We start from the raw sequence: 14,444 nt of genomic DNA, 5'->3' as shown, positions 1-14,444 counted from the left end.
CCTTTTCATGCTCTGCCTATGTAGAGATTTGTGTTTGTCAATTTTTCTGGTTTAGCTCCTTTCCTTACACTAGACATAGTCACACAATGGGTGTAAGCAGTGTGCTTGTATTTTATCTGCTCAGGGGAGCTGATCATATTTAAGCTTAACTATATGATTTGCTCATCAGGCTCCCTCTGCAGAGGCATGTGGTATAAAAACTCTGCTTGTAGTGTTAGCAATAGTTTCACAAATCTATTTGCTAGTTGCTCCTCTGTGTGCAGTAGCTGACTACCCATGACAGAATTGGTTTGCTTTTTCATATGATAATTACAGTCTTATTTGCATTAGTGTCTCTAACAGTGAAGATATGTGTGACCCTTTTTGATTAATCTAGGTATGACAGTATTTAGGAAACAATGAATTTTCCTTTTTTGCAGCAATGATATAAACTACTTGTCAGCATCTGACAAATAGAGAAAGTATAGGTAGCAGAAATAACCCTGAGATACTTCCCTTCTGTGCCACCGCATTACAGAATAAGCAGATGTTAGTCACTGGTACAGCAGTTAACACCAACATCTGTGGCACTGAAACATTGTCAGCAGTTGTTTCCTTTTAGTCACTGTGTTCTGGACTTTATAGCAATAGTGGTTGTGTGCTTCAGTGGCTGCAGAGTGCACCCTTGCCCACAGATGGCTCAAGGATTTTATTCTTCTTTCTATATACCCCAGCAAACCAACCCCCTGAAAACTTGACTGTTGGTTTTGACCTAGAGATAGCTTAGTGGAATGAAACATACAGGGAGTGCAGAATTATTAGGCAAATGAGTATTTTGACCACATCATCCTCTTTATGCATGTTGTCTTACTCCAAGCTGTATAGGCTTGAAAGCCTACTACCAATTAAGCATATTAGGTGATGTGCATCTCTGTAATGAGAAGGGGTGTGGTCTAATGACATCAACACCCTATATCAGGTGTGCATAATTATTATGCAACTTCCTTTCCTTTGGCAAAATGGGTCAAAAGAAGGACTTGACAGGCTCAGAAAAGTCAAAAATAGTGAGATATCTTGCAGAGGGATGCAGCACTCTTAAAATTGCAAAGCTACTGAAGCGTGATCATCGAACAATCAAGCGTTTCATTCAAAATAGTCAACAGGGTCGCAAGAAGCGTGTGGAAAAACCAAGGCGAAAAATAACTGCCCATGAACTGAGAAAAGTCAAGCGTGCAGCTGCCACGATGCCACTTGCCACCAGTTTGGCCATATTTCAGAGCTGCAACATCACTGGAGTGCCCAAAAGCACAAGGTGTGCAATACTCAGAGACATGGCCAAGGTAAGAAAGGCTGAAAGACGACCACCACTGAACAAGACACACAAGCTGAAACGTCAAGACTGGGCCAAGAAATATCTCAAGACTGATTTTTCTAAGGTTTTATGGACTGATGAAATGAGAGTGAGTCTTGATGGGCCAGATGGATGGGCCCGTGGCTGGATTGGTAAAGGGCAGAGAGCTCCAGTCCGACTCAGACGCCAGCAAGGTGGAGTTGGAGTACTGGTTTGGGCTGGTATCATCAAAGATGAGCTTGTGGGGCCTTTTCGGGTTGAGGATGGAGTCAAGCTCAACTCCCAGTCCTACTGCCAGTTCCTGGAAGACACCTTCTTCAAGCAGTGGTACAGGAAGAAGTCTGCATCCTTCAAGAAAAACATGATTTTCATGCAGGACAATGCTCCATCACACGCGTCCAAGTACTCCACAGCGTGGCTGGCAAGAAAGGGTATAAAAGAAGGAAATCTAATGACATGGCCTCCTTGTTCACCTGATCTGAACCCCATTGAGAACCTGTGGTCCATCATCAAATGTGAGATTTACAAGGAGGGAAAACAGTACACCTCTCTGAACAGTGTCTGGGAGGCTGTGGTTGCTGCTGCATGCAATGTTGATGGTGAACAGATCAAAACACTGACAGAATCCATGGATGGCAGGCTTTTGAGTGTCCTTGCAAAGAAAGGTGGCTATATTGGTCACTGATTTTTTTTTTTGTTTTGTTTTTGAATGTCAGAAATGTATATTTGTGAATGTTGAGATGTTATATTGGTTTCACTCGTAATAATAAATAATTGAAATGGGTATATATATTTTTTTGTTGAGTTGCCTAATAATTATGCACAGTAATAGTCACCTGCACACACAGATATCCCCCTAACATAGCTAAAACTAAAAACAAACTAAAAACTACTTCCAAAAATATTCAGCTTTGATATTAATGAGTTTTTTGGGTTCATTGAGAACATGGTTGTTGTTCAATAATAAAATTAATCCTCAAAAATACAACTTGCCTAATAATTCTGCACTCCCTGTAGTTGTGATCCAAACTAAAAGTGCAGTCACCATATGCTACATAAGTGCGATATTAGTTCAGGATCCATTCTAGATTTTTAGGATATTGACATGAGATAATTTTCCACCAGGCATTCTGGAACTTGGTGTGCCGTTATTTCCAGTCCTAGACTTAATTCATGTTCTTCATTTTTATTTTCTCATTGGCTTTAATAGCATAATGTTTAGTTTGCCCAATTAATGTCTTTATGTAAAGCTTTGTACTGTTTTTCTCTTTTCACTTTCATGCCTGCAGTGTTACTTTCATCACATCTCTTATTTTTGCTTCTTGAGTTAGCAGTTTACATACTTGCAAGGTTCTTCAAAGGCAAAATGTTATTTTTTTGTCTGTTTCCCGACTTTTATGCCCAGCATGGTTTCGGAGTTCTATTTGAATCGGTCGTACTGTATATGTTGTTTCTTCTCAGTCATTCCAGTGTGCTAAGTGTGCATTTGCATATGCTAGAAGTGTGGCTTGTTGATAAATAACTCCAGGTAAATTGTTGTCCATATATGAAATTCTAATGGATACAACTATCTGTGGATTCATCACCTTATGAATTCTCCCAATGCGTCAGCATTCAACGGAAACTTTCTTCCCAGCTCTTCACATCAACGAGAACATCACAATTGCACATTGTCATCATGGCAATAAGAAGTCCTCGCCGGCGTGCTGACGTCAGTTCCCTTTTTTCCGCACCTTTGATGCTAACAGTTTTTTCCTGGCTCTCGAACAGCTACTGTTTCGAAGGTGTCTTGTTGTACTTGTTACAATGTCTCCACCTACGAAATCAGGTTTTAAGCCTTGTCGTGAGTGTGGGGGTGGTATGTCAGTCACAGACCCTCATGAAGACTGCTTGTGGTGTCTTAAGTTTGGACCAAGATGTGGATGGATGCGAGTCTTGCCAGAGGATGACGCTGAAAGCCTTTAAAGGAAGAGAGGCTAAGCTATTCTTATCATAAGCTAAGCGACAACATAAGGGTCATCGAAGATCTAAGGCGAGGGACTCTTCTTCTCACAAATCCTCGAGCTCTCATAAGAAGCGGCTCCGGCACGATTCTCGATGCCGTTCTTCCAGAGATCGGCCTCTGTCCTCTGCGAGACGACGACGTGCGGCGTGGGAGGTCAGTCCAACTATTAACCCCCAGCCTCAGAGTCCACAGGCTTCTCCGGTGCCATCTGATTGAGGTCGTCGAGTCCTCTGACTCACTTTTCACCCGTGTTGGCTCAGGAGCCGGTGGTACAAGTTTCGGATCTGACCCAAGCGCCTCAAGATGACCAGAGATTTCCTGCCTTCCCGACTCCGGAAGCAGATCCGGCGGTTTTCCTTAATGCTGGGTTTAGCATTTTCAATAAGGCTATGGCCCCTGCTGGTGCACCAGCTGGTCCCACGGGTCCATTAGCTTTCTCCTTGGGTTCGCCAGCACCGTACAAGTCAACTCCGATTGTGCCCTTCTATCCGGATGAGTGCTCCGGTTCGGCGCCGATGACGTTGTTGCCTCAGATGATGGTGTCAACGCTATCGATGGAGTCAATATTGGTGCCGGATGGGTCCCGGTCGGGACACAGTGTATCTCCACCATCTCCTCCACCACGTCCATCTGCCTTGAAGCCGGCATCATTGATGTCAGCTAACTCTGTCGACGCCCAGATTAGAGGCCAGATTGAGATCAAGGAGGAGAGCCTTGAGACTCTTGGAGGAGCAGGAACAGTTGTTAGAAGAAAGAGAGATTCCTGTGCCTACAGGAAGTTTCAGGGTCTGGACTCTGCAAGTGGACTGGATACCTCACCTGATTTGGATCTTTCATCCCCGGGTGAATTTACGGATGCAGCAGCATCCTATCACACTGTCATAAGGAAGGCTGCTGAATTTTTGAAACTTTTGTTACCAGCTTCGGAAGAGAAGACAAACATCTTGACGGTGGTGTTGCATCCTTCCTCTACTTCTCTGGAGCCCCTGCTCCCTTTTAATGATGCTCTTACTGAGCCTATTTTGGACATTTGGAGAAAACCTGTCAAATCTCCAGCGGTTTCCAGGACTGTGGCACACAGGTACAGGGTTGCTCCCGGGGATCCTCAATTTTTATCTCAACATCAGACTCCTGAGAGCTTGGTGGTCCAAGCTTCTTGTTCTGCCCAATCTGTACCTGGCATGTTTCCCGCTACTCCGTCGGACAGGGAGTCCAAGAGAATGGAGCAAGCAGCCAAGAAAAGTTTCTCCTCATGTAGTATGGCCCTGAAATCGGTCAATGCTAACTGTGTGCTGGGGAGATATGTTCATACCCTGATGGACACGGCAAGAGCTGTAGTGCAGCGCTTGCCTCAGGATATGCAGGAGCAGTTTGATGAGCTCCTTTCGGACACTCAAGCGGCGATCAGACAGATTATCCAGTCAGGTCTGGATACAGCGGATACAGCGGATTCAGTGGCCAGGGCAATAGGCACTTCAGTGGCAACCAGGAGGCATGCATGGCTTAGGTGTTCTGGCTTTTCCACGGACGTTCAAACAACTTTGTTGGACCTTTCGTTTGATGACAAAAAGTTGTTTGGGTCCTCTTATCGCGGAAGGCCACAGTCCAGCACTCAACAGCCTGCCAACCCTCTTTATAGTTCTTTTAGAGGGCGGGGAAGGGTTACGACACGAGGAACCACCCAGCAGCATCCTGCCTCATCCTCTTCCTCTAGGGGAACCCAACAAGGAAAGCAGCCCTAGTTTTCTATCCATCTTGGATCATGCTTCTCCCGTAGGGGGCAGAATATTTCATTTTCTCCACGAGTGGGAGTCAGTCACATCGGACTCTTGGGTGCTGAATATTGTGGGGAAAGGTTATGCCCTTCCTTTTTGGGAGTTTCCCTCTCCCGTCCCTCCCAGTCATTTGTTTTGTGTAGAAGATCATCTCCTGTTGCTTCAGCAGGCGGTGCAAGTCCTTTTGTTAAAGGCTGCAGTCGATTGAGGCCTATCCTGAACCTGAGGATTTTGAATTGGTTCCTCAAACAGGAGAAATTCAAAATGCTACCTCTAGCACAGGTGCTTCTGGCGTTGAACAAGGAGGACTGGATGGTGTCTGTCGACTTTCAGGATGCCTATTTTCATATCCTAATTCTGAAGTCGCACAGGAAGTATCTCCAGTTCATGGTAGGGTTGCAACACTACCAGTTTGCGGTCCTTCCTTTTGGTCTTACTTCCGCTCCTCAGAAGGAAGGGATTATCTGTATTCCCTTACCTGGAGGATTGGCTGATCAAAGCCAAGTGCCCAGAGCTTGTGCTGCATCACTTGCAAGTGACAACAAGGTTGTTGTTCAACCTGGGCTTTACAGTAAACATGCCTGTCTCACCTTGAGCCCTCTCAGCGTCTCCTGTTCATAGGGGCAGTACTGAATGCCACATTGAATCGGGTCTATCCTCCGCCTCAGGACAGTCAGGCGTTTATTCTAATGTTTCAAAATAGAACGGTTGTTCCAGTCCTCAAGGTCCTACGTCTGCTTGGTCTGTTCGCTTCTTGCATTCTGTTGGTCACTCATGTACATTGGCACATGAGGGCTCTCCAGTGGTGCCTCCGCAAGCAGTGGTTTCAACACAAAGGGGATCTCGAAGAGTCGATAACAATATCCAGAGATGCTGCAATGGATCTACGATGGTGGGCTGTGGACAGCAACCTTTCTCAAGGAAGGGCGTTTTGTCTACCACCTCCGATGGCCACGGTCATAATGGATGCTTCCACTCTAGGGTGGGGATATCAAAGGTCATTGATCTCCATTGGAACAGATGTTTCACATCAATCTGTTAGAATTGCGGGCAATACGTCTGGCTCTCAAAGCCTTCCTCCCGTCCCTTTGCGGTCAGTCAGTTCAGGTCTTGACGGGCACCACTAATGTGATGTGATACATCAACAAGCAGGGAGGAGTAGGGTTATACCTTCTCTACAGAGAGGCTCTGCGGCTGTGGTCCTGGGCACAGAACCATCGGATTTGCATAGTAGCAAGTCATCTAGCCGGGGTTCTCAACGTACATGAGGACAGTCTCAGTCAGCATTTCTCGGCCGATCCTGAGTGGCGTCTCCATCCAGACCTGGTTCTTCACATCTTCTGGATGTGGGGTTTGCCACAGATAGACCCGTTTGCCACTCGGGAGAACGTCGTTCTGCAGCCTCCAGTATGCTTTGCAAGGAGCATTGGAGGATGCCTTTCAGATGTCTTGGTGCAACCAGTCACTTTACACATTCTCTCTCCCCCCCAATACTCTTGATTCCTCGGGTTCTGAGGAAGATTTGCCAAGATCGGGCTCAAGTCCTTTTAATAGCTCTGGATTGGCCAAGAAGGGTGTGGTACTCAAACCTTCTTCAACTCTCACTGTGCCCTCCTCTCTGTCTCCCTCACCGGGCAGACCTCCTCTTGCAGTTGCAGGGGCAGGTTCTACACCCCCACCTCCAGAGCCTGCACCTACATGCCTGGAGATTGAACGCAGCAATCTGAGTTCCTTTTCTTTGCCTCCAGAAGTGGTGGATGTTATCTTATCGGCCAGGCAACACTCCACCAAGACCGTCTAAGCTAACAGATGGGCAAAATTTGTTGCTTGGTGTGGAGAGAAGCAAACTGATCCCTGGAAGGCCCATTTGTCTTATGTTTTGCTTTTTCCTTTTCCTTGGCACAGAAGGGATGGGCAGTTGCACGGTTATTTATCGGTGCTGTCGGCCTTTCTGTGCCTTCCTGATCAGCCTTCCTTATTTAAGTCTCCTATAGTTATTAGGTTCTTGAGAGGCCTGACTAACAAGTTACCTCCTACTCCGTTTCTCATGCCTCAATGGGATTTGAATTTGGTTCTTACTTTGTTAATGGGTCACTGTTTGAGCCTATGCATTCTTGCACATTGAGATTTTTAATTTTGAAAACAGTTTTCCTCACAGCTATCACGTCTGCTAGGCGTGAGTGAGCTCCAGACTCTTAGTGTGAAACCTCCTTTTACTTCCTTTCATGCTGACAAGGTGGTGTTGAGCACCAGGGTGGCTTTCCTTCCCAAAGTTGTTACTCTCTTTCATATGGGGGCAATCTATAACGCTGCCTTCCTTTTACTCAAAGGAGGAGGAAAGACTTCATTGCCTAGATCCAAGAAGGGCTTTGAGTTTTTACATTGAAAGGAAAAAAGACTTTTGTATTGATGATCAACTCTTCATTGGATATGTGGGCAAGATGAAGGGCAAAGCCGTCCACAAGAGAACCCTTTCCAGGTGGGTCATTCTTTGCATAAAGCTTTGTTATTCCCTGGCAAAGAAGTTTCCTCCTGAGGGTATTGGGGCTCATTCCACCAGGGCTAAGTCTACAACTTCGGCCTTGGCTAGAGGTGTGCCAGTTGTGGATATTTGTAAAGCAGTGATTTGGGCTTCCCTCCACACTTTCGTGAAGCATTATTGCTTGGATTCGGAAGTTAGGAGGGACGTCCACTTTGCACGTTCTTTGTTGCAGGGTTTCTTGGTGTGACCGGACAGGCACCCACCTCCGAGTGCGGGACTGCTTTGGGACTCTATTCATAAGGTGAGGAATCCACAGGTAGTTGTATCCATCAGAAGAACAAGTTACTTACCTTCTGTAACACTTTTTCTGGTGGATACAGTAGCTACCTGTGGATTCCTCACAGTCCCACCCGCCTCCCTGTTGCCTGACTGGTCATACCTAGACTTTTTAATATATATGTATATACCTTTTTGGTGTGTTTTTATATAAACAAATATTGTGGTTTTTATTTGTATTTTTATTGGTACATATATATTGTACTTGTGAAGACAGTTTTTACCTGTTCGCCTCAAAGGCACGTAAAATATGGTGAAACTGACGTCAGCACGCCGGCGAGGACTTCTTATTACCACGATGACGTCAAACGGAGTCACGTGCGGAGCTGTGCAATTGTGACATCCTCGTCGACGTGAAGAAAGTTTCCGTTGAATGCTGCAGCATTGGGAGAATTCATAAGGTGAGGAATCCACAGTTAGCTACTGTATCCACCAGAAAAACCGTTACCGAAGGTAAGTAACATATTGGTTTAAAGATTCATTTGGGTACCTTAGCACTTCTACCAGAATTCTGCTTGGTCCCCCGTTGGTAGGTCTGTGCTGCAACGGGAAACACTTAAAGTGATCCTTTTCTTGTTTTTGTTTCCTTCCTTTTCAGCTTTGCTTGCTACTTCATTAAAGCTTGTAAATCTGTTGAAGGTTCCATTCTGAAGAAGGGAGTGTAGATTATCTGTAACATGTGTTCTCCATCATGAGTATGTTCCTGTCTGACCAAAGACCCAACCTTTCTCAGTAACATGTAAAAGAAGCTTGGGTGTAATTTAGGTTTGATGATAACATAATTAGTTAGAGATTCCTCAAGGTCTACGCTCATTTGGAAAAAAGCAGTTTTGCTGTACCATATGTCCGAGGGTTTTTCTTATGATTGTCTAGTCTAGGTAATGAAGACTTCATTTCTAAGGTCCGCTGAACATCTAGTACACATAGATGTATACCTCTTTATAGGCCATCAATGCTGGAGAACTAGTGTTGCAGGTAAATATTTTTGTACTTAGTTATTCTATGCACAGTATGTAATAACCTGACTAGCTTGGCTGCTTTTTTTACACTAGTACTGAGCTCTTAAATGCTGGATGGGTGGGGGTGCATTGTTTGCATTTTTCACCTAAGCATTTTCTCTGTGTTTGTAACGCAGTTCCTCCCAGGTGAATGATTTGTTCCACAGTCTCTCAGTGGGCATTTCTCTTGGTCACTTCAGCCATTCAACGACGTAAGACTATATTCTTCATACTAAATCCTTTGCGAAGGGTCTTTTCTTGCGGTGGGAGCCAGTCACTTCACTGCTTTTGGGGCAGAATACGGGCCGTGTTGATCACTGTTTATATATCTTTGCTTGCTGTAGCATTCTTTTGCGGCAGGCTGTCCTGGTACCACTGCATGCGGTGCTGCTTTGGGTTTTCTCGGTGTGCATTCAGTCTAAGAATCAAATTAATTGTCTAGTTGTGCTACATTTTCTTGGGATCCAGAACAGTTGTTAGACTTGGAGGGTTCACTGGCTAGTTATTTCCATTGATTTGGTTATAAGTAGTATTTTAGGTGGATAATACGGTTGTTTCGGCTAACTTCAATTCCTGTAATTATGGTAGAGGATGGTTTTGAACTTGTTACCCTCTCTTAAGGCCTCAAAGGAGTAAGGTAGTTCTATCTTATCCCAATTCGTCTGTGTAGTGAACCCCCAATCACGCAGTCCAGAGTATTGAAGGGCTGTTGATGTTATTACTGTTTAGAAATTTGGTAAACAGCTCTTAAAAAGTTCATAATTTTAACATTGTTCAGCTCAAGGGGAGGGCATTCAGTAAAGTAGTCAAAGCACTGTATGGGCTTATGATTCACCAGTTCCCACTCACCATACTTTTGATTTTGAACTAGTTTAGAGAATTATAAATAATTGTGAACCTTTCCTATGGACCTGTTTTATAAGTATTGCTTGCGCAACTTCCATTTCAGTGCCCTCAGTAACTAAACTGGTAGCTTAATACTGAACATAGGTGTGGCAAGGTGTTCCTTCGTTTTCCTATGTTCCTGTTGCCCATGTCACTAAATAGGTGGTAGGCCCCCTCTAATTTATGCTTTCCTTTCCATTAGCTGTTAAAATAGATTGACTATGCACATTTGGACATTGTGTGCTTTTCAACACTTGGAGCACTTCCCTGAGCCAGTGTGTTTCTGCCCCGCTGCTTTGTCTCTTTTGTACAGTCTGGAATGCGAATGTTTGCATTGCATCCTGGGCCTTTTAACAGCAGTACTGCCAAAGTTTCAAGGACAGTTGTATGGCTTATCGAAAGAGAGACATAAATCATGGGTGGCCTCACTTCTGACTTGATTGTGTGATAAAATGGTTGCTGTACCCTGTATCGGCATCTGTGATCTTTCAAAAACGCTGTTGATTCTTACAAAATTATTAACATGCTCATTGTCTCTGTCTTCTTCATATCAGAACCCTTTCCAAAAACCTGGTGAAGAATGCCAAAAAGACTATTGGTCGCCAGTATGTAACACGAAAGAAGTTCACTCCACCTACTTCCGAGTACCGGAGCAGCCAGCAGTCCCTGGAGGACAATGAGGATGAGATCTCAGGTGCGGAGGAGTGTTTTATGTTTTACTGCTTAAAGCTAGTATAAAGAAATACCTTTCTAATTAGTTCGATTTCAAAAATCGATCTGCCACATGATAATCAGATTGTAGGATCCCATTTGTCAGTCTAGTTTGACACATGCATGTATAGGAAGATTTGCATTGCATGATTAGTAGCTACTGTTTTTGATATTCACGTTGGTAGGCCCTCCCTCCATTACCCTTTGATAGCCCAACATGCTCATCGTTTCTTACCTTCCAGTGGGGGAGAAGCCCTTAACCTTCTTATTTCCTTCTTTTTGCATATCCCTTTCCTATTTCCATCCCTCTAGTCAACAACCAAGTAGCTTTACCCAACTTTGCTCCATTTCAAATTCCTTCTTTCCTGTTTTCTTCTCCTTCTTTCCTTTCCTAGTCTAATTTTGTAATTTAATCAGTAAAAGTTGTGATGGACAGATTTGCCACAAAACATTCTTCATGTTCTATTTTCTGTGTTTAAATATGATTGCAGTTTAAAAAAAGTTTGGAATTGCAAAAGTTTTTAATGTTTTTTCCCTACCTACCAGGATTCAATTCCAGGACAGATGCAGGTTTTGTGTCAGATTTTTCTCACAGCATTCTTGTTCAGGATGGTAGCGCACCGGGTTAGAGTTATGAAAGTTTTGTCAAATTATGATTTCGTCAACTTGTTTTTTATTTTTTTTATTTTTTATTTAAACTAAGATGAGGTAGGACTGGGAGAAGAGATTTTCTGCTCGATATTTGAACCTGTTCAGCCACACCCATATTAGTGGATACAATAGCACTGTATTATCAAAATTGACTCCCTTAAAAAGGTAAAGTTATTTACCTGTAATCCTAGCTCTCCTTCAAGAAATCTCAATTAAAATAATTGGAGCAACCCTTCCTCCTTCGTGGCTCAAGTTTTAAGACGTTGATAGTCTCAGTGATAGGAGTTTAGGTTTCTGTACACAAGAAATGAGTAGCTCCCAATGAGAGGCCATTATGGGATACTTGTGAAGCGTGCCTCCTCAAAGGAGGAGTGTCTGTTTTTCAGGCGCTCTAGGCTGCAGCTTTAGTAGTTACTTTGTCTTCTATTTCTGACGCTTTTCTTTTTAAAATATTTGTGAAATATTTTTTTTGTCACTTTTACACATTTATGAACTGTTTTGATTTATAATTGCCTTCTTTTTTGCACATATATGCAAACGCTGGCTAGTAGTGTGCATTAATCTGTTAAATATTCAATTTTATTTTTTTACAAATTGGATTTTCATGTTGAAAAGTATACATATATATATTTTTACTATCTGCTCTGGGGATCCTGCATGTAAGCAGGACTGTTCATTGCTTGTGATTTCAGTGATGATTCATTTTTCTGGGGCAAAACTATGATTAGTAACTTTTCCTTCCTCAGACACTGTTAGGCCCCGGTTTCAGTATTTTGGAGCTAATCATGGATGTGGGTGTCTGAGCCGGCAAGTTTCACACAAATTAACTTAGTGTTTAAAGAAATTGCTGAAACAAAGTTTGCATGCTCATGAGTTGTCTATGGCTTTCAAGAATGATGTTCATCAATGCTATTGTGTATGGGCTTTAAATCATAATTCTGTGGTAATATAATTGAGCCTTATGAATGACTGTCTTCACCTTATGTTTATGTTTTTTTTTAGTATTGGAGGAGTTGGACAGGAGCACCATGACCACTTCCAGCACCATCAAACCCTCTGACAAGTCGACAATGAGCCACATTGTGGAACGGGCCTGTTGCCGGGACTACCAGAGGATGGGGTTGGGTACGCTGAGTAACAGCCTAACAAGATCTAAGACTGAGCCCTTCAGGATCTCCACAGTGAACCGAATGTATGCCATCTGCAGAAGGTAAGTTGCAAAATCATTCGCATTTATGAAGAATCCAGAGCTTGCTATGCTGCAACTTCATGAAAAAAACACCACTACACTTGTTGAATAACAGGAAACCATTTGTTGCCCAGCTACTACTGCGGGATGATGTACATTACATCACGCTTCTTTAAAATATAAAGTGAGACTCCTGGCTGTTCAGCTGCTGAGGGGAGGTTGGAGAATGGCAGAATAAGACGTTTACTGGATTTCTTCCTGCCCACAGTAGCAATATCCCCAAACTGAGTTCTCTTCATTGTTTGACTGATTTACAGGAAAATAGGGACGAATGTCTCAATGCCCTCCTTTATCTTTGTAAGTCCTAAAAACATCATGTGGCATTTATGATTTCTGAAGAGCAAGTCCACCATCTGCATTTTGCCCTCTGTGATGCTAAACTGTGAAACTATTAAAGAGGATATATGTATTTGAACTGTGGTGTGTGTGCACTCTTCTTTAGTTACCCAGGACTACTGATCGTCCCTCAGAGCATTCAGGACAACACAATTCAGAAGATTTCCCGTTGCTACCGGCAAAACAGATTCCCCGTCATCTGCTGGAGAAACTCGCGCACCAAGGCTGTCCTTTTGAGATCTGGGGGCCTCCATGGCAAAGGAGTTGTGGGGCTGTTTAAGTCCCAGAATGCTCCAGCTGCAGGTAAAAAGGACCTTGCATGCCTATGTATGTACATAATGGTTACATTTCAACAAATGCTTAAACTGCATTTATTTCTCTTATAATTTACATGTGTGAGTGTACACATTTGAACTGTACTTAAGTAAGAGGAGTATGTTTGATGTAAACACAAATGCACTGTGAATGCTGAGTAATGATCAAATCTTGTTTCCTTTTTGCACATTCTTTGAATCCTTTCAATTTGCTTCAGAATTTAAAGAAGAAAATACTGCCATGCAAGTGAAAACCCTGATAATGGGCTATGATTACTGAAGGATTTCTTCTGTAGAGTCAAAGCATTCTACCTTTTTGTGTGCCTAGTTCAGGTATTTTGATTCCAAGATGAAGTTATCCCTGATTGTTTGTTTCTTGGGGAGTAAATGCTTAGAATGCTCTACTGCTGGAGATGAAGTGCCATGAACATTTTTATTGTTTTGGAAATATTTTAATAACCTGTCTTTTAAAGCAGTTGTCGTTCATCTTTCTCCTGTGATTTGATTTGCTGCTCTCTATACAAAGCAAATAAATACATAAATAAAGTCAGTCTCTTGACTTTCCAGGGATTTCAAAGTCAGTGCTTGTTCTAGAAGGAGATAATGGACTGGGAATTCAGGTACAGCATGTAAAATGCAAACTCAGTGTCTGGTAAGAGCTGTGAGCTCTAAGAAGAAGTAGGTAGAATAGTGCACTATAATAGATATTCATAAAAATAAACAAAATGTGCTAGAACATTCTGTAATGAGATGTGACCCCCAACACTTGTATAGTGTTGGCATGTTAGGAGATAGATTGTCTACATCCTAGGGCATCAGTCTGTTTACAGAAGCCTTGGCTGGTAATTTGGCTTAATTCAATTTGTTTACTACGAACAATGGAACACGATGGCAAGTAAAAGAACAAACTGTTTTGTCCTTCCTTAGTTTCTTGGTAGCCTTGGGTGCTAGTTGGACCACTCAGTCGATTTGTTTCCCACAAACCACTCACACCAAACCAATAATTTATCTGCATCTATTCTCAGTTGACAACTGATGCTACACACTTGATGTCAGAAGGTTAAGGTATTCCATGAACAGAACCACATATATGTGATTTAGTGGTTCCTTTTTTTGCTTTTGAACTAGCAATGAAAAGCAATGCTATCTGTTAAACAGGTGTGCTTCAAAAGGTGGTTTTACCTTCAGCACTAGCTTTGTAGTTATGCAGCTCAAGTTTGTCCCAGGAGGTTGTTTCCTCTTTTAAAGATTAATCTGTGTACAGCCACAGTTGGCAGAAGTAAACAAATCTTGTGAATCAAATATGAGATTCTGTTGTTATAGTAAGTAGCATTTTCGATTTATAGATGACTTTTTTTTAAGGGCCCACAAT

General features: G+C 42.9%; 1 protein-coding gene across 11 annotated transcripts in view; it reads left to right on the top strand.

The window, feature by feature from the left end:
* The window catches only part of SBF1 (SET binding factor 1), a 1,129,538-nt gene that overhangs the window by 743,121 nt on the left and 371,973 nt on the right, over positions 1-14,444 (top strand). For 6 of the 11 annotated variants that reach the window (XM_069229431.1, XM_069229429.1, XM_069229425.1 and 3 more), the window contains exons 25-27: positions 10,366-10,505; positions 12,176-12,383; positions 12,865-13,061. In XM_069229431.1, the coding sequence (XP_069085532.1) occupies positions 10,366-10,505; positions 12,176-12,383; positions 12,865-13,061 (545 nt within the window). Of the gene's footprint in view, positions 1-9,063; positions 9,139-10,365; positions 10,506-12,175; positions 12,384-12,864; positions 13,062-14,444 lie in introns of all 11 variants that reach the window. The other 5 variants (XM_069229430.1, XM_069229427.1, XM_069229428.1 and 2 more) reach the window with 1 other exon arrangement.

This window comes from Pleurodeles waltl, chromosome 4_1, assembly GCF_031143425.1.
Source record: "Pleurodeles waltl isolate 20211129_DDA chromosome 4_1, aPleWal1.hap1.20221129, whole genome shotgun sequence".
Classification (NCBI taxonomy): domain Eukaryota; kingdom Metazoa; phylum Chordata; class Amphibia; order Caudata; family Salamandridae; genus Pleurodeles; species Pleurodeles waltl.
This window is presented reverse-complemented; position numbering and strand designations above follow the sequence as displayed.